The 22,647-nt window shown below is 42.7% G+C and overlaps 1 protein-coding gene across 3 annotated transcripts; it reads right to left on the bottom strand.

Moving 5' to 3' along the window:
- Positions 1–1,789: 1,789 nt before the first annotated feature.
- Positions 1,790–16,366, bottom strand: LOC147631470 (sister chromatid cohesion 1 protein 4-like). Of its 3 annotated transcripts, none has more exons than XM_086809866.1 (13): positions 15,694–16,366; positions 14,999–15,278; positions 14,682–14,770; positions 14,458–14,510; positions 14,270–14,349; positions 13,709–14,166; positions 13,515–13,620; positions 13,298–13,434; positions 12,656–13,209; positions 12,529–12,562; positions 2,486–2,549; positions 2,246–2,393; positions 1,790–2,164 (listed from the first exon to the last, which is right to left on the bottom strand). In XM_086809866.1, exons 1-13 carry the CDS (start codon positions 15,815–15,817, stop codon positions 2,066–2,068), a joined length of 2,226 nt encoding a protein of 741 aa, XP_086665992.1. In that variant the 5' UTR covers positions 15,818–16,366; the 3' UTR covers positions 1,790–2,065. The 3 variants fall into 3 exon arrangements, with proteins under 3 accessions (XP_086665992.1, XP_086665993.1, XP_086665994.1); XM_086809867.1 differs by having other exon boundaries at positions 1,929–2,164; positions 12,671–13,209; XM_086809868.1 differs by lacking the exons at positions 1,790–2,164; positions 2,486–2,549 and having other exon boundaries at positions 2,289–2,429.
- Positions 16,367–22,647: the final 6,281 nt, after the last annotated feature.

The following is a 22,647-nucleotide window of genomic DNA, read 5'->3' as shown; positions in this document are numbered from 1 at the left end:
ACCTCACATCTATAGGTTCATGTGTTTCAACTCACGTATGCAGGTTCACGTCTCTTGGTTCACATTTCTTGGTCAAGTTCATGCAAGCTCTCACCCTTTTTTTGTATGAATCCAGATCACGTACTTCCTTGGTATGAAAAAGGCCTAATTGAGACACAAAATTCTAGAAACTAAGCCTATGACATGATTAGTGTGCTTATTAGGGATAATAAGTGTACTTAATTTTTCAATAAATTCAAAGGATAAGAATTTTCTTTAGAATTTGTAGCTAGTACATATTGAATGACAAGAAAATCTTCCAAGGACATGGATAGGTGTCCATGCAAGTCTTTACCACCACGACTGCTAGCAAGTGACGAGCTTAGCAATGATGTACCCACTATTTTTAAAAATTTTCTCTAAATTCATGAAATTTTTTGAAAGGGCAATATTGTGGAGTCAATTCCTAGACCATGGCAAAAAGGTTTTAGTAAACATGGCACTCGCATATAGTATAACATTTCTTTTAGGGACAGTATTGTGGAGTCAAGTCAATTAAGTGCTAGACCATGGCAAAAAGGTTTCGATAAGCATGGCACTCACATATAGTATAACATTTCTTGATACATATAGTTTGACAGCTCTTTTACTATAAAACGTAGAACACGTGGTTTGTCTACAAGAGAGTACATTCTTTTTTGTGATTGTACAATTTTATTATTCCATTGTAGAGTAATATGTAGAGAAATTTCAATTCTTCTACCGATGGCAAAAGAGTGAAAGAGACAATTTACACAAAGTAAACCCTTCCTGACAACATGCCTATGCACTTGAGTTATAAGACATTTGTGGTTGTATTGTGAATATCACTTATAGAATAGTGATCTTCATGAAAGCGTCAACATTGTCATACTTCTGCTACCCCGAGCAAGCTTATGCTATAAGACACATATCACTTCACAAGATTGGCCGTCAAACCCATGGAGAGGTGGAGCACTTCTTTTTTGGAGTGATTTCCTGAAAGAGGATTGCAAAAACGTTGACAAGGTTTATGGAAGTATGTGCTTTGGATGTTGACCAAACAGGAGACCTAGGTAGAAGAGAAAACATGACTGCTTGCACCTCTAGGTTTAGAGAGACATGTCATAGCGAAAGACAAATCATGACCACGTAAGGCATTGTCCACGTGTTATCCCTCCCATGTATATACATCTTCAAACTAATCAATTATTTAACTTTACCCTTGAAACACTCACCAAAGAGAGAGAGAGAGAGAGAGAGAGAGCGAGAGAGAGAACCAACTATGAAAACTAGATAGCGAGAATAAAGAAAGAAATTTCTATTAAAGTCTACAACGATATCAACGGAAAGAGAGAGAAAGAGAGAGAGAGAGAGAGAGGAAAGGGGATGAGGGAGAAAGCGTGGGAAGAAACTAGCTATGAAAATAATCTTACAAACAATTTGCGTCTGGAAAAAAAGCAACATTTAGATTAATTTGGATTTAATCTAATTAACTTTAGATTAACTTAAATTAAAAAGATTAGCTTACATTTAGAGAGAAAAAAGAGAGTGACTTATGTATTCATGATTATCAAAAAGTACAATACTCCTAAAGCACGTGCTTTTTATAGTGTCCCAAGGTCCATGTGCCCTAATCCCACATAAATCCATGTACCTAAGCCCATCTCATGTGCATGTACATCCTAAGAATACTTTAATTAGCTTTAGATTAGCCTAAGTTTAGAAAGAGAAAAGAAAGTGAGTGACTTGTGTATTCATGATTATCAAAAGATCAAAAAGTACAATACTCTTAAAGCATATGCCTTTTATAGTCCCAAGGTCCATGTGCCTTAATCTCACATGTAAATGATCCTAAGCCCATGTGCCTACGTCCATCCCATGTACATGTGCATCCTCAGAACACTTTGTTACAGCTATTGTATATCAAAGAACTGATTAGAAACTCAAACCTTGAATTTTCCTCATTACATTTAGGCCACATGATATGCGGCTAAGTTCTTACAAAATTTTTGCACCAAAAAACACCTGAATGCCTCTGCAAACGCTTGTCTGCATACGAAGCTCCTTAAAAGATTGCCTTCAGTAACCGTTGGCTGGCCAAGAGATAAATATCAGCGTAGTAGCCATCTTGCTCCACTTGAAGATAGCCCTTTGTTCCCAAAACCTGACATTGGAAACAAAAAATGGGCTGACACGTTGAAATAAAGCAACCGAAATGTGATGCAGTTCATGTTAGAAAAGTCACCAGTGTCTCAAAAAACATGCGTGCTGCTTCTCTTCGTGTTCTTCCTGTTAGTAATCTCCCCAAGTTTAGACCATGGTTCTGATACGTATCTGAATTCTTGGCAGTCTCCATGGCCTCGAACTTTCCTATAAGGTATTGAGCCACTGCCCTGAAAAGATGTTCAGAAAGTCTCAGACGTGCCTGCCTGCACACACGTGTGCGTGTGTGAGCGAAAAGCGCATATGAAAAGCCAAGATAAACCTTGTGCGAGATGACCAGCAACTGTCATCTGCTTTGTTTGCAGCAATCTCATTTGCAGGTTCATCTGTGACTTAATGGTTAGAAGGACTCTCTCTCTCTCTCTCTCTCTCTCAAAAATGATGCAGCTGGGGTAAAAGATATATAGACAGTTGATTAACGAGGCCTACATGCTATACAATGGAACCCGTTCCATAGATGTCAGAGTTGATGATGATAACATCATCCACGCAACCATGCAACGGAGAAGAAGCCTTTCAAAACTTCTATCGCATAGAGAAAAGTACCCGCCTCACCCTTTTTCTCATCAGTGAGGAGATGAGAATAGGACATGATGGTTCATCTAACAATCTGCTTGCCATGATCAGTAAGCATCTATTTGCCATGACACGTGACAGGCAGCATCTTGCATGCAATTCAAGATTCATGGTACATTGATTCAAGTGCCTCCATCAACAGGGCAAGTCATGGTGAATGGTTTTCAAAGACGAGAAAACCTGTTAAGCCCATCTCTAGTCATCCTCGAAATGGATCCCGTCATCACATTCACCTTAGAAGCAAATTGCACGATGGGCAAATCAAATTGCTTTGAGACATGTTACATGTGTGTACCTGGGATCACCATGAACCTACTCTTAGTGGGTAGAATGATGGAATATGGGTTCCAAGTTTAAATTTACTATCCAAAGCATGGCGAGGGAAACGGTATGCCAGAAATCAATGAAGTTGTGAATGCCAAGAAGAAGGGAAATTTTCAGATTAAGAGACGTGGCATAAGAGGGCTCGTCATGCAAGTGCCCAGATGTTGCACGACACGTAGAGACATGGGCTAATTACAGGTTTGAAAAAGCTTGCATTGGTGGCCCACCTCCACCATATTGACCAGCAGGGCAGCCGGCCAACAGGCAGCGCCCAGGTAGGCTGGGTGAGTACACAACAACGCGGCACCTATCAGCCAAGTCAACCTAATTGTTTTGCTCCTATGGATGGCACCTACTGTGTGCTGTCCTGCAGCCTGAATATGGCTGCGTTTACTGTGTGATCTCCTGCAACCTGAATAGGCCTGAATCTGGCCGCCCTTGTGCTCCCCCAGATCTGGCCTTTTAAGTGCTTACCACTGGATCCCCCTGGTGTGCCTTCTTCCACCCACGTCTGGTTGCCTTGCTTGCTTGCTCTGTCCGCTCTCTACTTGGTGTGTTTGGTACTCTTTCTTGCCCATTGGCTGAGTGCCCATTGCACACATAAGAGTTATTGGGTATAGAATTTGCAAAACGCAGCCTTGATGAAAAAAACGCAAACTTGAGTGAAAACACTGATGACAATGGGATTCTTTGCGATGGTGGATCTCCACACCCTTATGAGAGAAAAAATTGCAGCCTTTCGTCCATTAAAACCTACGCTCTAATACCAATGTAACATGGAAGCTGACCTAATCTACCATGTATTACTAACATGAAGTATATACAATGTTGAATAGAGATACTCAATGGTAGCACTATTCCTATGCTCTCAATGACTCAATGATGATTAACTAATCTATGAATGAATACCGCTAAGGCCTAGAGTCCTATTTATAGTATCTAATGTTGGTGAGTTGGCTACCAACCCTAATAATAATGTGGTAAACAAATCCCTCCTTGAGGTGATATGCCTAGAGGCACCACTATCAAAGTACCATACGACCTCTAATGTCTCGTCAACATTGAGACTCGAGAGACACGTTCTCCTTGAGGCATCATAGCTGCAAACAAGGACCAACCCTCTCGCACAAAGTTTACAGATGTATCATCCTTACTTGCATTAGAGTTGAGGAGTTTGCATTAGACATACGAGACTCTTGTTGCTTCTCCTTGGCAATATTCATCAATGTAATGCCATGGCTTCTTGCAATAGTGACACTTGTCCTTTTTACTGGGCTTGCTTGCATAATTCTTGTCTTCGTTTGATGGTTGTCCAGAATCAGCCCTAGGTTGATAGCCACCCGATTTACCCTTGCCCTTGCTATTTGCCACGAAAGCTGCCACGTCTACCAACTGACATATTTTCCTAGTCTGCTCTTTTTGCAAAAGGAGCCCCACTAATTCTTCGAATATGAGTGGGTTAGCGTTTGCCCTCATGGATAAGTTGAGCAATGTGTGGAAAGTATGTCTTTGGCAAAGAGTTCAAAGTGGTCGACACAAGTTGACTATTTGAAATCACTTCATTAATATTCAACAGCTGCTCTCGAAGATCTTGGATCTTCGTCAAGGGATCTTACATAGAGTCCCCCTAATTCATGTGTAACCCATCAAGTTTCCTTTTTAGGTATGCAACCCTGGCTTCATTTATAGCCAAAGCATAATAATAAAATGCTGTCCATATGGTGTCCTTTCACACCAAGTGGTCGGGCATGTTCACACCTAGCTTTACCACTATGAATTTTTCTACATTCGGGACTACATGCAATGTCCTAAAAGTGGAAACTGCAAAACATTGTAGGTCTTGTGTTTTTGGGTTTTGAATTTTGTGTCAAGTCTAAAGTGGTCCAAAGGTTTCCCTAAATATAACTAGCCTCTCCACAAAGTTTCAATGCATTTCAAGAACGCTAGGTCAAAGGCCCATTCCGAAAGGTGGCTTCCTGAAAACTCAAAAAGAGGACAAACCTCATACCTACATAAAATCTATAAGTATAGGGTGTTATCCTATATGTGCTTGACTTTTCCACAAAGTTTCAAAGCATTTGAACAAGTGAAGTTAAGTCATCAAGTCAATTGAAAAAGTCTACAGCCTATCGAAAATTGTGCAGAGTGAGTAGAAATCTAACATTTTGCTTAGAGGATTTGGCAAGTACCTAGGAAGTTTTGAATTGTGTTTGCAAGTACAATGACTGAGGCAACATTTATGGTGGTTGGAGATAAGATGGAGAGTCAAAAGCTTCCTTCGGGGAATAGAGCTCGGGGGTATGGTTAGCACCTACAGCAACCGACAAGCAGAGTCAAAAAGCAGCCGACAAGTAGAGTCAGACAACGCAAGTGACACATGGCACTATCACGTGGCAATGATGATGTGGCAATAGTGACATGGCAACCCACTCGGCCAGCCTTATGGCTTGGCCAAAGTGGGCAGCCAGCCCAGCAAGGAGGGCAGCATGTGCAGGCTAGACAGCCCAGAAGAAGGCGGCCAGGACATGGAAAAGCAAGCGCATATTTAATATGCATGAATAGGTGGTGAGAGGGATTTATAAACAGGCCGACTCCTACATGAATCCACCGACCAGTTCATGAAGTGACTATAAAAGCATAAACAAGTGACTCATTTACGTATCTTACAATTCACAAGGGGTTGAAGCATTCATTGCAAGGGCCAGGACAGCCAAGGTGAAGGTGAAAGGTCAAGTGTCAGATCAGATGTTCTACAACATCTATGTTATTTTCTCATCATTCTAATAAAGCAAATACACCATCCGTGGTGGGGACCCTACAGAGGGTATTCGGGACCCAATACTCTCTAGCTTGTGCGTTATCTTTGTCTCGAAAGATTGCTGAATTCTGTCAATTGAAGAACCAATTCTTCATCAAGCTTCTGCATGTTACATGTGAATTGAAGAAACAGTGGGAGCATTTCATGCAGAAACATGGCGAATCGATAATTGCCTATATCGCTTGTCTGTAGAAACTTTTGCTCATGCTCCCAAAGACCATCAACTGGTTGCAACAGGTGCAGCGATTTGTGGATGGTTTGAAACAATCTTTGCATGCCAGCGTTTATGCACATCGTCCCGTGATCTTTCAGATGCGGTTTGTCTTGCTACAAGCCTCGAGACGAGAGAGTTCTAAGTCTAGGACTCAATAACAGGGGTAGTAGAAAGGCAAAGACACCGTCCAAGGACAAGGCAAGTGGGGGAGCCTCGGTGACTCGCCTCACCCCTGAAGAGCGTCGCACCAAGATGGTTGATGGACAATGCTTTTATTGTGACTCCACCGAGCACATCACGAAGGAATGTCCGAAGACCTTGGAGGAGCAGTCCGAGGTGGAGGCTTCTTCAAAACGAGAGAAGCAATCCAAGGAGTAGACTTCTTCAGAACTGGAGGATGAGTGTGAAGCAGATGCATGTGTGCACATCTCAGCTTTTTTCATTGCACGGGTTGAGCACACACCCAAGGTGCTTTATTGCATCAGGCCAAATACGAACAAAGGAATTTTTCAGCTAGGTCTCTAAGAGAGAGTCTTCACAATTGCCGTTTGCACTCAGTGGAGAATCTTTGGCTTCAATGGTAGTCACTTCAGCTTTTGGGGTCATTCAAGAGGACTCTTCTCACCTACCGTTTGCATTGGATGAAGTATCTTTAGTGTCTGATGTCATGGAGGCACCACAAGAGGACATATCATCATATTTGTTTTCATCATGAGAGGATAGGCCAATTGATAATTTGGTGTATCTTCACAATACACAGAATTCTTGGAGACTGTACTGACAAAAACCGAGGCTTCAACTTTGGTGTATCAATAGACATATTACTTGGAGTACGTTCCACAGCACATAGGTGGTTTAGACATACAGGTGCTAAGCGATACAGACGGATACAAATTTGGTGCAACATTTCTGAGTATGGTTCTTAGTTCTGCTTTCTTCTTTCAAGGAGCACTAGAGACGTTGCAATCAATTCTTGTGCTCCATCTAAGCCGATGCATCAATGGTTAGAGTTTGGATAACGGAGTTTTGCTCAACCGTTCTTCTTGTGGGCTACCGAAGGATACTCAAAGGTTTGCAGTGCTTTTTCATGGATGGTTGGATAGACAGAGAGTGCTTGATCAAGTGGAAGTCGATCATCCACACAAATTTCACTGCAAGTCTTCATGCTAACATGGCGAGGATGGAATGCGAGCCTTTGCAGTGTGGTCTCATAGTGTTCGAGATCTTGGGTATCTTGGATGAGCTTTGCTTGGATCTTTTCTGGGTACTTAATATGGACAACGTGCCACTAAGGACAGCTACAATGCAAGTAGGGGAGAATGTGACACACCTACGAGTATGTGCCAGACATCAGATAGCAGCCGACAAGCAAAGTCGAACAACACAAGTGATAGCCATGTGGCATTGATGACATGGAAATGGTGATGTAGCACTAATGATATGGTAGTGATGATATGGCAATCGGACACAACTCACCGACAGTCACTACTAGCCAACTAGGAGCATTGCTGCATATATATACATGGGTCGCCAAATCATCATAATCATTTGCTTTCCTCAACGTCATACTTCACAAAGCATTTCTCTATAGGCGAAGTGAACAGTAGTTCACAGGGCTGTGATTTGGCATCTTCATCCTCAGCCACACCTTGTACTTGAATTTCAATTGTATTACATCTTCTTGTACATAATACAAAGCAGTAGTTTAGGACTAGTGTGTGTGTTGTATGTGTGATCCGCCGCGCTCTTCTTTCTATCTCCAGAAAACCCTAGCACATATGCACAAGTGTTCTACAGAAGGTAATCATGAGACAAGGTCCCCATAGGCTTGTTATTTCAGCAAAGAATAGCCGGGTGGTGGGTGGTCTTGTGTGCAACAAAGGGTCAGCCATAGTGCCCATAAAGAGGCGACAAAGGGGGCGAATAAGGTGGCATGTAGGTCACCTGCAGTAGGCAGCCAGACAGCAACCATGGTAAAGCAAGCAAGCTGCAAGGTGGGTGGTTCAGCCTAGTGGTATGGGTCGCTAGGTTGGGGTCATCAATACCAAGCAAGCTCGTGGTAATTAGACCTCAAGGTCGGGGGTAGTTCGAGGGACTAAACCGACGGTTAGGTGGTGAGTCGCTAGCCACAATCTATCACAGTCATGCGATGAATACGATGTCGGGTCTATGAAACCTCACTAGGGTTTCAGTTCTAGGTGAGATGATCCTTGGACGTAGTCTGTGAAGACCTTACAAGGCCCAGTTATGGATAGCTCATTGGATCGTCGCATTGGTTGTGAGGGCCAAGATAGTCATGATGGCTTGTAAGTGCATGGTATGGGACATGTATTGTGTGTGGACGCTCATGATGCCAGGTTTTACGTGGCCCCTAGCTCAAGGGTGGCTTTCCGTTGTTTTCGTTTTGGAGCCTATGGTTGGGTGGCAAGTGCTAGCCTACCCCTTTCATTCTCCTTTTTATGCTTGTGCATTTACGACCTACAAATGCAGAGAAAATAGGATAAATCCCAATAAATAGAAAGAACCTCCATACGTTGAGATACACAATATACTAACGTCCACTCTACAGCTCATGGTGTGCAAGAGTCTGAAGAAGATAAGCTGATGAAGATGCAACCATGGGCCCTCCAGCACTGCAGATATCAGAATCACCTCGGAGAGAGCACCCGCCAACCTATTTCCTCAAAACACAATGCCACCACGAACAACAAAAAACTTCGCTTGGCTCCGAATTCCCACAAGGGTGCAATGAACTCCAAGAATAAGATGATGAGCTCTGGACACACCGCGCCCATTATCCCCCAACAGTGGACTATAAACACATCACGTCCTAAAACCTCTAACAATGAACTCGGAACAGATCTTGTCCATAGTCTCTGCTACACCAAAGATGACCTTGTCTTGCCAGATTTCTAATGCAGACTCACGGTTCCCATGCACCAAAAAATGGAGCTGCTACCATCCCCTCTCTCGCCCACAAGCCTCCTCTAGCTAGAAGCACATGGGGGAAACTGCATGTATACTAGAAAAGAACACCATCTTGGTCCTCCCAAGAGGGAATCGCCCTAGGAACCCTAGATGAGTAGAAGTATCTGTATCACTGTCATGTGTTGTGTCTTTGCTCTTCTTTTGAGATGAAGACTTGTCCTTGGTTTTGTCCTTCTTGGAAAAACAATCCTTCGACAGATGTCCTCTCTTCCCACACGAGAAGCAACGACTTCGACCTTCCTTCTAAACTGAAGTAAGTGCCTAATTTGAACTGTTAAGAGACACCTTGATCTTACCCTGAGAAACAAGAACAGACTCTTCTTCCAAGAGAAGGGAGCTGAGGTCATCAAAATCCAATTGAGTGGTTGTGACCTACCACCTCAAAGCCCAAGAAACCACATCATACTCCAAGGAAAGCTTGGTGAGGATAAGTGCAACCAATTGATCAGAGGACAAAGCAACGCACATTGCCAATAACTGGTCATGGATAACCTTGGCCTTCATGAGGAATGACTACATAGAACTTTGCCAGCAAGAAATAACAAACTGTAGAGTTCCCTTGCAAAGTAACTACCCGCATCGATGAATCTCGAGCAAAGAAATCATGCAACTTGGACCAAACTTGATGGGCACTGGTAAAAGTTTGCACGACCAGTGAGACCTCCTTTGTAATGGTCCGCACAAGCACTGAATGCGCCTTTGAATCACGATCCTCCCAATCTTGTAATTCTGCAAGGAATTCATCCTCTTGAACATGGGCCCACCTCCTCGAGTTCTAAGGACGCTCGGGCTTCTTCTCACTGCCCTGAACAATTTCCCATAAACCCTTGTGGATGAACCAAATCTGCATATTCGGCTTCCAATGGGCATACTTGGTTCCGTCCAACTTGTTCTCCTTGTTTGTATAGGGGGGAGCCATATCCACAACAACAAAGTACACAAATCTCAGCACTCCAAGAGTCCTCTTCAGCACTTTCCAACGAAGCGAGGCATGAGGACCAATCAACCCTCTCTCAAATCTGACAGAAAGAGGCTGGACAGCATCAAAACAGTCCACCAAAATGCACCGGAAACACCAACTAGAGGTAGGGGAAGCCGGGGAAGAAGCTGAGATGTTGGGGCCGCTTGTGAGGTTTCACGACACGCGAAGAAACCACCTCCAAAAGCTGTCCTGACTGTAAGAACAGCAGCAGCCACTACACCAGCAGCCAAGTGGACTTGCACCTTGTCACCTTGCAGGGGTTGCACGGGGCAGGAGCACCTCCAATAGAAAAACACTGGTGTGAAGATGCTGAAAACGCAGGTACAACAGAAAAAACACAGCCAGCAAAGAAGAAAATGCAGCAAACTACTGCTTCCAGAAAGGCTGCTGCAGGAGGGAGGAAGCGATCAAAACGCAGATGGGCAGCCGGGACCTAGTCATCTGATACCATGTTGGAGTATGCACAAGCAAAAGCATAGACAAGGAAAGAGAGAGAGAGCTTGTTGACAAGATCACCTTTTATTATAGCATGAAGCTTTTACAATGGCAAAAGCCAGCAAGGCCGACAGCCTCACGACCTACAAATGGAGAGAAAATAGGAAAAAGCCCAATAAATATGCAAAACATCCATACACTGAGATGCACAATATAATAACACTTTTTTGAAAAGTATTCCAGCAGTTCAAGCCATGGTAGAGAAGCAAAGTGGCATTTGGCCAAAAATTTTGAGATCGGCATGAAAAACTCTTTGGATTTTCACAATGTGAAAGACTCGTACACCGTAACCTGGCCATACCATGAAAAACTCTCATTTTTCACCGCCGTGAGAACTTCTCTTCTTTTCGAATAAGATTATCCACCCAACACCCTATTCTTAGCCATGTAATCCCTAACATTCCGTCGAGAATCTCGGGGAGACTTTCACGGCGTGAAAAAACGTTTTTTCATGGCATGAAATTGTATATGTCAAAGAAATTTGGTGCCTATCTTAAGCAACAGGGCATCCGGAGGATGACCACATGCACATACAGTTAGTAAAATAGAGTTGCTGAGAGGAAAAACAAAATGAGAAGTACATGCCTCGTTTCTACTTGATGGAGGCAGTTGCATGCGTATTATACATTGTGAACAGGACCCACTATGGCAGTGCATGACATGACACCTAACTGACATTCAGTGACAGGAGCCAGGCATATCTCATCTATAAATATTTTTGAATGTTTTTGCTATGTACACATCTAGATGAGTTAAGGACCAGAGAAGAGTATCCTAATGGGATACAGCAGAAGATGGATGCTCTGGAAAAGAGCAATATGTGGACTTAAATAAATCTACATGAGAGAAAGTATGTCACATGATGCAAATGGGTCTACACAGTCAAAAGGCAAGTGGGAGTGTCATATTTTCAAAACCAAGCTAGTGGCCAAACGGTATGCCCAGAAATAAGGCATAGACAAGAGGAAACTTTCAGCCCAGTCTCCACATTAGCTAAATTTAGCTAGGACCTATTTAAAGTGTTCATATTAGCCCGACCTATTTCAAGTGTTCATATTAGCCCAAGACACTTCATAAGTAAACTAGCTTCTTGGAATTTGTGAAGCTGAATAAGGTGCAACTAGAAAAAACTTGTTCTCTCACAAACCCTATATCTATTTGAAGCTTGTGAATGCTACGGTTTCAAGTTTATAGCTAGTCTGTTTCACTAAACATCAACTGTCCAGCTGTTCTAGTGCAGACAATTGCACTTTTGGGGCAAAACTGAGGACAAAAAGAAAGTAGTAAGAGCCAAGGCACAGTCAGAAGCTTTCAAGCTCTCAACACCACCAGGGGAGGGGGGGGATAAAGACCAGGGGCCGCAACTTTATCCCAAAAGAAGCCCTTCTGCACCCTCCGCTCCATAGAGCATCCCTGTCATGAATGAAGTGAGATGAAGCCCTTCTGCACCCTCCGCTCCATAGTCTGCATCCCTGTCATAATGCAGACTACAGACAAGCCAATCAGAATGTCGTGGTCCCTAAAATTTTGTACTAAGCTCCTCTACATTTATCTCCTTCACCTTTGACACTGTAGAGGAAAACAGAACCACCAACTTGGGAATCAAAACAAAGATTCCTCTACTTAGTCCGGCAAGTTTAACAACCACCTTCCAGATTCCAGAATCTTGAGTTTGCAAGCCCGACATAGGTGTTACCGCTCGGACATGTCAGTGCAGTAAAGCCCAAATGCTAAGCGTAAGATCATTGGGTACCCAAGCCAATCAGAGTATGGAGCTAGCAAAGAAGATATGCATGCTTTCCGCTGGACTGGCCCACTTAGGAGCATTTTTAGTGAGCAATAATTAAGGGGCACAAAGACGCATCTTCACAAAAATGCCAACTGTTTTACAGACAGAACGGTGCTGACCTGTGTCTCTGGAATCAGCAAGGAAACCTAGCCCCTGTCCGAAAACCAAGAAAAGTACGTATTTTAACAAAAAAGAAACTTAGCGAAAATTCATTCCACTTCACAATATTGAAGGTATTGAACTCACTTGAGACTTGGGCACCTCATAAACATCTGGCCGATGTACTACAGGATCATCCACACTTGCGGCAGCTTCGGTCTCCGTTTCCCTGGCTTCCATCACAATTGTGATTTCTATATGTTCCATCTCTGGAGCTCCTTCGTTCTGTTCTATCGCACTGTTTTCCAATTCTCCTGCATCATCCATGGCCAGTACCTGATCGAAAGGAAGCTGAGGGTCTGGTGACAAGGGTTCCTCAGGTTGTGCTTGATCAACAGCGAGCTGAGGGTCCGGTGACAAGAGCTCTGCAGGATGAGCTTTACCAAAAGCTTCTGCTTTCCCTGTTGAACCGCCAACTATGGAAGGAGCTCTGTCACTGGTAACAGCCTCATTCTGTGCCTCTTCCAGGCTAGATTCAGTATCGGCCATTGCTCTCAGATCATCAACCCCTTCTTGAGGCAACCGTCCAGCTGCTTTTGATGTTCTCAGAGAAGCCTGATCAATTATGCGCTCCTTTGAAAAAGAACTGAATTTCTTATTGATCACACGATCAAATACGTCATTCAAATTTTCGCACAAACCTGCACAGATGGTGAACCTTTTGTTACTAAGCAGGAGAGCATCACTAAACCTTACAATTGCAAGCCTCATCCTTCCACCCTTTCCTACCAGGAGCGGATGGTGCTGACAATTTTTGCTCGGCATGATTATCCCTCTGTGACATCCAAATCTCATACTCAGTGGAAGGAGCCTTTCTACGAGCCCGACAAATGTCTCTAGTGCTCTTCAATTGCTTCTTCATGTCACTAGAAAACACAAACCTAAGGATAAGCTAGTGAAAAATCACAGATATGCTGAAATGCTTGGAAATGGGCAACAAGCTTACGCGCCAGATAGTGACATGATGCCATCAAAAACCTGTTTCCTTTTCCTTCCATCTCGCTTAGCTGACACTGGAGTAGAAATGACATCCAGGTTGGGTGTTCTCTTACCTGAGTAGCACAGGACAAACTTTAGAAGGTCGAAGCAAAACTAATCAATTCGAGGTAAGCAAGCAAAAGGCACGTAAGGATGCAGTACCTAGGATGCTCCCCAAGATGTCATGGTCTTCGAAAGAAGCTACAGGACTCCTGACAGGTGAAGACCTGTCAAGTCCCAAGGGTGTTGGCTCTTCCCTTAGTATTGGAGTTTCTTCTAATTTCTGTACACTTCCTACATTAACTCCCTTTTTAATGTTTTGAAACCCATCGTCTACATCCATTGTCACAGAAGCTTCTCTGTGCACATCAAGGTCTGTGAGTCCCATGAGATGCTCCTCTGCACCAACCTCATTTACAGCCCGTAGTTTCTCAACATCAGGAACTTCCATTGTTGTGCCTGGGAAAAGTGACAACCCCTCTGCAAGTGCTTCCATTTGCGGCTTCAGGTTCTCACTCAATAAATTCTTATCAACGTTAATTGCAAGAACAGCCTTTTCCCTGTCAACATCCATGCCTTCAAAATCCATATCGTCTCCCATGGGCAGTGGTGGAAGCACACTACAAAACAACACAAGCATTCCCATCAGATGATTGAGAACTTAGCATATTCTGGCCTTTCGTCTAGCACAACTTGTTGGATATTAAAAAAGGTGCTACTCACTCATCCTCTACAGACATCTCTTCTACATGTGAGCGAAAAGAAGCTGCACTTGGAAAAGCAGGGTTCTGAGGAGTGAGTTCCTGCTAAGTGAGCAGAACATAACCCTATGTAAGGGCGTAAAATGTGGTAAAACACAGATTTCGAAGAGAAAACTTAGAAGTGTCAAAAGGCAATAAAAGCATGCAGACCTCAATAGACAGATCCAACACCGCATAAGGATTGCCACCTTCTTCAAATCTTTCTGCACATGTAAATGAGTGAATTATCAAGCACACTATGAGCCAACAAGAGGGAGAGGATCAATGCAGAAAGTTGAAACATTATTGTATAGGTCACCTGCTAAAACTGTCTCTCTTTCCAGGATATTGATAACATCAGTCATATTCAGATGAACCCTGAAGAGTATTCTTACCATCAAGAGTAAAAAGGGATTGGCGGTCATCATTTCGATCCTTCAGAGTTATAAGATCCCTTGTTGTAACATGGTGTTCAAACTCAGTTCTGCAAAAAAAGTAGTTGACACCAAAAAAAGTAGTTGACACCAAAAAAATGGAATGCACAGAAAATACATGCAAGAGTGTCAAGGCAATATAGACAAAAATTAAAATGCCGTGGTCTAGATGAGGTTACAAAGTACCCAATATCAAATCCTCTAAGCCTTAACAGTCTGCCTCCTGAAAAACAGCTGGAAAGGAGGGGCAGTAGATGAACACAAGTGAAAGAACCAACCTGTTGCCTGCTTGAGCAGCGGCGTTTTCACGGCTGAGATGAGCTTCCAAGTCATCAAAATCAAAGGACTCCGGAAGAGTGATCGAATGAAAGGGCGCAACGACAGCCCCTGGAGGTAAATTTACTGCACTTGATTGGAATGCCTGGTGTATCTTAAGCAATGCCTCACTGCAATCATTGAAGAGGAGGTTCACCTTTCGCGAATAGATTCTCACCACACCCAGTAGAAGATGGCCAGAAAGCCTCAGTGCAATGGGTACATCCGGATAAAGAATGGAATCTAGAAAGACCACCATATACATCAGTAAACCAACAAAATGAATGCAACAGATTGAATGTACATGAACAATAATCCCAAATCAAAGAAGATCCAACAGACTGACTATATGTCAATGGATTGAACATCCTTCAAGATAGGCCACATCCATCAGACTGAGAGTGACAGTTGAAAACGCCCACAGGATAAAACAAGGCAGGGCATATCCAAATCGATTATTTTTTAGCAAAGAGTTCCTACAGATTGAATGTACTAAACAGCTACAGATGAATGAAGAATTAAACAAACGTGTTCTACGACATTGATGCTGCATGCCTTTTGAGCTACTTCTCGATCTTCCCAATCAAAGGGGCCTTGAACTCTGCACTGCCTGCAAACTGGAAAGAGAGAGAGAGAGAGAGAGAGGGACGTGACATACCAACAGAATCGCTGATGTTGGTCTCTGTAATCTGATTCTTGCGAAGCTTACGTTCAAGGTGAGCAGCAATCCATACGGTGGCCAGAGGGCCCTTCTTATTTAAGATGAAGTGAGAGTAGAACATGACGAAAGACCAGCAGCAGAATGAAAAATTAACAATGAAGGTAAAACGCACGCAAACCTGCTAACCCTAAGCGTGCCGTCGTTCTTGCGAGCTTGCCCTACACCTAGCCTATTGTGCTAACCGTTGGCTGTGGCGTTTTCATTAGCCCTAACCATTAGCTACGGTGATTCTTTCTGCCTAAGTCTTGGCTATGGTGACTCCACTCCTGCAGCGTTTCTTTTGGCTATAGCGCCTCCTCCTAGGGCATTTCCTTTGACAGCCTTGACAATGGCGACTCTCCTCCTGCAAAAATCTTTATGTAACGACTCCTTCTGCGACGATTTGATTTCGCCCACAACACAATACACTCCTTCCTCTCTTTCTCTCGCTCGCGCTCAGATTTGCTTTTTTTCCACCATAGCAAACTCTATCGCTTCCTTCTTTCTCTCTAGCTTCTGCAGAGGTCCTTCTCTCACACACGATAATGCAAACCCGCTCTGTGAGCTAAAAGAATATGCCCTAGTCTTCGCAGTGCGTTTGTCCAACATTTCCTGCACAAAGCTTTGGCTTGGCGATGGCGTTATGTTGTTATGATATATACCAAAGGTGGCTTCAATGGCAAGCTTCAACAGGCGCCAGGGCCGGCTTCGTAGGAATCTTGTTTTTAAATAACAGGCCACATGGCGGGGCCCGCCGATTATCTAGGATCCTAGACAGGATCCTGGCCGTGCTAAGCACAATTAGCGAGAGTGCTTGTAGGGTGATCATGCTAGAGCTTCCAACAATCTAAAATGTTTTTTGCATTTTCATTAAATACATTCTGTCACATTTTTAAGAATAAGAGTGTTTTTCTAAGATGGAATTTTCTTTGTAAAATTTTAAATGAAGACAAAGTAATTTGTAGAGGTATGTAGGGAAGTTTAGGTTTTACTTTGCTGTGTTTTTTTACACTTCCAAGTTAATAACTTTATATATATATATAATTATTATTGATCCCAAAAAAAAAGAATAAGAGTGTTTTTCTAAGGTTTTATTTTAGTATGTAATGATTAATGCTTGAAAAAAGTCAATGAAATGATGACCTCATATCTTGTCTATTTAAGGCAATAAAATAATGACCCTTGGCCCCCATATAGTTTCTATTTGCATACATTCACCCATATGCTTTCTATTTGCATGCATTCACCCATATCCTTTCTATTTACTGGTCCCCCAACCTGTCCTCCGGACAAGGAGGAACACATACCATGGAGACAGGTCTTAATTCGTAGCCCATCGAGCACTTGTGCTACTATTGCAAACATCATTCATTTGATATGCATGTCCACCAAGGCATTGCCCAACAACCCTTGACAGACAATTGCATTAGGAATTTGTTTTTCCTTGTCACTTGCTCCTCTACCACCCACATGCCCGCCTAAGATGCAAGTGAAGTTGACCATGTCTAAACGAAGGCCCTCAAATTGTTTAACCATTAAAAAAAGTTCACTTTTCCTTGACCTCCTCCTATTGGGCACATTGTGCAAATAGTGCAAACCAAGCACTACATCGAGTGGGTAGACCCATCTACAAAGGGGAAAAAGTACACATGTTATCTGCTTATAACACCCAGTAAAATGCGTACAAATATGCGGGTTTGGGCCTACTTGTCTACCACGGGAAAAAACATGCACATGTGTATACATAGGAAGGAAACACACACACACACACACGCACACACATTATATCAGCTTTGGTCCAACAAAAATCTTTGTTTTGGATGTCATCAACTTTCTCCATAGCCTCCCACTTTATATAAATCCACCAATGCATTGCCAAACATGGTATTATTTTCAGGTCATATTTTACACCTAATGCATTCCAAGAGACAACATTCGAGCACTGCAATCTAAACATACATATCCATCAAAGCAATGCCAACCACAATATTTTTTCCAAGCAACCTCCGAATAGCAATCTCGTCATGCATTGCCCTTTGTCAATTGCTTATATGCTTCCACATACTTTCAACATGCAAGTAAAGGTCATTGTGTCCAGAGAGAGGTAGTCATGATGCATTTGTTCAAAACCATTCATAACTTCCGCACCTTGGTCCTGTTGGGCATATGTCAAGCAAGAGAGAGGCCATCATGATGCATTTGTTCAAAACAATTCATAGCTTCCGCACCTTGGTCCTACTGGGTGTGCATCTTGACATTAGTTCGCATACATATAACCAAATGAGCATGTGCAGCTTGACATAATGGTCTCTTCTCAAACTTCTCCACCCTACATCATGCATACATGCACATCATAACTACTTTCACCTTGTCATTTGCTCCTGTGCTGCTGCAACAAATTTTCAAGATGCAAGTGAAGGTCATTGCCTAGAGAGGCCCAATAAAATAGTTCAAAATAGTTCCATGCTTCTTTGCGGTGATTTGTTAGCCATAGCTACAACTTTGCACCAACCCTTGTCTAGCAATCTTTTATGCTCTTTTGCTACTACTACTGCCATAGGCTTTCATGATGCAAGCAAAGTTGAGGGCATATGGAAAGAGGCCCTTAAATACAAAACAATTCAAAGGATCCCAAACAAAACATATCAGCTTTCAAGATGCAATCCAAAGTCAATTTATGTCAGGTAACTCTTTTGACTATGCCAACACACCACATTTTACATAAATTGTTAGCTCTCCCTATGCTACCCACAAGCTTTCAAGATGCAAGCCAAGGTCACTGCATTCCATTTACTACACCAATTTGAAATAGTTCAACTTGCTCACCTTGGCCTTGTTGGACATATCCTGCGATTAGTGTGTTCCGAAAGATATCATCCCAAACAGGACATTCAAGCATTGCACTTGGCATACATATACATCAGAGCACCGCACCTGCATACATATATGTGAAAATACAGTTAATGCACTCTAAGAGACGTCTCAGGAAGGGAGTTCCTGAGGCTCTTATTATTCTTTTTCAAATGCACCACACTTGGCATACATATGAATTGAAAGTTTGAAGTGTTTCATTGGCCATGCTAGGCATATACGGCATATACTGCAATTAGGAGAACTCAAACTATTGCAAGAGCATTTAAATTTGGCATACATATCCATCTTAACATATCCCAAAAGTCCCTTTTGTACATACATAAGCACATTCAAGGAGAATTGCACCCGGCATACTGTACATTAGAGCATCACACCTACATACATATCCATGAGCACTCAATGTGCTGTTACATTTGGCAAACATATCAAGGAAGCCTTATGGCCAAACATATCATTGCCTCTCTAAACTTATTATCTTTACTTGCAAGTGACATGCCATGGTGGATTTGAATTTGGAATGTGCCTCTCTCAAGTTCACTTTTAAAGTTTGAAAATTTTAAAATGGCAAAGTTTTCAATTTAGCCCCTCTCATCTTGTAACGAATAGGAGTGTGGGCAAATTCATTAGCTTTCCCCATGTGGCTCCCCTAGCACCTCATTAAACTTAGAGCCACAGCCCATGTGGCTCCCCTAGCACCTCTCTTTCCCAAGAAGAGCACCTCTCTTGCCAAATTCATTAGCTTTCCCCATGCGGCTCCCCTAGCACCTCTTTTGCCCAAGAAGAGCGCTTTGGTTTTGTAATTCTCTGCCTTGGACCAAGTGAGATTAATTGTGAACAATTATGATGGGAAAAATGTGAGACTACCCTCAAAAAGACAACTAGCAGATGTGAAGCTATGAGGACCTAGAGTGGCTTCCTTAGAGCCCTTTCTTGTTGGCTCTCGCTTAACACCATCCCCATTGGCACCATGGTCATGGACATTTCCATCATCATACCCATGTCCACCATCGCCATTACCATTGTCGCCACCATCATCCTTAATACCATCACCATCACCATCACCCTTCTGAACTACTGCTTCATCTTCTTCTTCTACAAGTACTGCCCAAGATATCTCAACTGGAAAAGTTATCTCGATTCTCCATTTCTTGAGTGGAAATGATAATGTTTATTTCAAAGGAAAACATTTAAACACACAATGTCACCAAACAGCTACTGATAGACACGGTGATATTTTGAAGCTTGCATGCAACCAAACCATGGAAGTAAAGTTTAACTCAAATAATAATAATGGTGTGATGTAGATTTGGACCTTAATACTACAATTTTGTACCAGCAAACTAAACATTAACCTAGAAATTAGAGGCACTTCTGAGTGATTGGGTAGAATCGCATACCTTAGGAAGTACTCTGAGACTTTGCTTGATGCAATTCTGCCAAAGAAGTTGCCCAAGCTGAAGAGGGAGGTGAAGAGGGTTACTATGCTGAAGCTGAAGGATTGCCCCAGTTGCCCCAAGTAGTAAGGCCATGCCACAGAAGAGGGAAAGGCGCTCTTTGAATCCCTAGAAGAAGTATCGACAGGCAGTAGCATCGAAGCAAGAAGCAAAAGAGGAAAAAAATGTAGCGTGGCATGGGGGATTTGTAGATTGTGGAGTGTGCTATCTCACGTTAGAAAAGTTGTCAACATATATATCAATAATCAAGGGATTTTTTAAAGACTGTGGAGGAGGGGCCACTAAAAACATCCTGGCTTTTGGTAGTGCTTCTGAGGTTAGCACACAGATGATGGACCGAAGCCCACGGAAACGAAGGCCACATACGATGGTTATCCCAGGGCCCAAAATGAAATCGTGGGTAACACCATGTCGCCCTCTGCCAAGTTGAGGCCTAGCAAAAAAGAAGCTTCTTTGTGTGAGCATCGAGGGAGTCGTCGTCTGCCTGAGCACCGTAGCCATTACTTTTGTCCACACAACACGTTCTGGGTCTCCCCCAACCACACATTAGTCTCCAACAACACAAAACACCTTCTAGGTCTCCTAGAGCTACACGTAGAGGACTCCCAGTTGTGCGTACTCGCATCCCTGTGTAGCCTGCTTCCTCACGAGACAGAGGACTCCCAGCTGTGCACCTCTCTGTGGCCCGCTTCCTCACCCCTCCTAGCTTAGCGCAAGGGCGTTGACGGTCGATTTGTGGCCCTAAAGGGTAGCCACCAGAGAGTGCTACTTTTGTCCAACCGTTGGCTTGGTCCACAACGTCTACCTTCGCAACAGCCCCAATGCCGCCCACCTCCACCACCATGAAGGCTACCATATGTTCAACAACAAAGGAATGCTTCACTCTGTCCGTTTCAAGGAATCTTTGTCGACAGGCCCCAAGGCCACAGACAATCTCTTGCACATCCGACAGTATGGTGAAGCACTCGAAGGAGACGTAGAGGACTCCCAGCTACGCGTACTCTCGCACCCCTCCGTGACCTACTTTCTCACCCACTATAGGCTCAGCAAAGTGGTGCTCATAAGAGAGTAGGGATCACTTGTGCAGAGCTGACCCACACAGCCACTTCGTCTAGTTGCATCTTATGAAAACAAAGGTGCATGCTAGGAAGCCCTTTAGGACTGCTCTCTATTGATTGGAGTAGGGCTTAGTGGCGCCGAGTAGCTGGTGGGGAGGTGTGTGGGAAGATGGGATTCAAATTTTGTAATGTTGTCCTCCTTTGGCCATTTATTACGCCTGACTAACAGGCCTTAAAAAAGCTACCAGGTGACAATGTTTCTTAGAAAGTACGAGAAAGTGGAGGTGCCTTTTAAAAATGCCATGTGGTGGGGGTTAGCCTGGTTAGATATAGGTAGAAGGTCCACAATTCTCTATAAAAAGTCTCAAAGGGCTCACTTAACAAGTAGAGAGAGGGAGAGAGAGAAGCTAGAGAGGAAAGGGGTGGGGGTGGGGGAACTCATGTTCTAAGGTTGTATTAATAAAATGCCCCATCAATGGCATTTAATTAATACATATCAAATAATTTGTGTGAATATATATACATATCAAATAAGAAAAATATCTTGTTAAATAATTTGTTAATCTTGCTATACTGAGAATGGAGAAAAATAGCTTGAACTCATAGGCGAGAGGATTGAGTGGGAAGATTAAACAAACAAATAGGTGACCCGCGCATTGTTGTGGCATGAAGTTTTTGCTTTTATGCACATGTGCATACACCTGTGCGATTGTGTGTGTGTGTGTGTGCGTGTGTGTGTGTGTGTGTGTGTGTGTGTGTGTGTGTGCAAGCGTGTTTGAGTGAGTGAGTGTGCATGTATATGTGTGTTTGTATGTGTGGGTGCACGTTTGTATACGCCTGTGTGTATTTGTGTGCACGTGTATGCATGTGTCTATGTGTGACTCTCGCAGATATACGTATATATGTGTGTCTCTCTCACATGCATTCTCTCTATGTATGTCACGTGCACAGACAAAAACCTCTCTCACACACATACACATGCACATGCACTCTCTCTGTCTTCTCACACCCATCTCGCATATATACTCTCTCAAACACACAGAAAATATATATATATATCTCTCTCTCTCTCACAAAGCACGTGTGTGACTGTGTATGCGTACGTATCTGTGCATGAATTTGTTTATATATAATAGTATTAATATAATATTATTTTATATTTACTATATGTATATTGATTTATATGTCACTATTATATTATATTATTACATATTTACTATATATACTTTTTAATTTTCTTTTTTTATATTTATTAATTATATATTTATATTATATTATTATGTATATTTATATATTACATTATATTATTTATATTAAATTATCATATTCATAATATATTATTATACATTTACTATATATGTCTTTAATTTTTTTATTCATACTTATGTATTTTATATATTAGATATTATTCTTATTCTTTTTTTGGGAGCTTTTGTGCTCGTGTGAGTGTGTGCTTTTTCATGTCGCCGTCAACAGCCTAGCAGGTTTCGAACCCAGCATCTCATGCATGGGACTTCAACACCTTG

This window comes from Cibotium barometz, chromosome 15 (assembly GCF_041138505.1).
Source record: "Cibotium barometz isolate CiBa-2024 chromosome 15, ASM4113850v1, whole genome shotgun sequence".
In the NCBI taxonomy this organism is placed as follows: domain Eukaryota; kingdom Viridiplantae; phylum Streptophyta; class Polypodiopsida; order Cyatheales; family Cibotiaceae; genus Cibotium; species Cibotium barometz.
The sequence above is the reverse complement of the archived record's forward strand: the minus strand, read 5'-3'. Positions and strand labels throughout refer to the sequence as shown.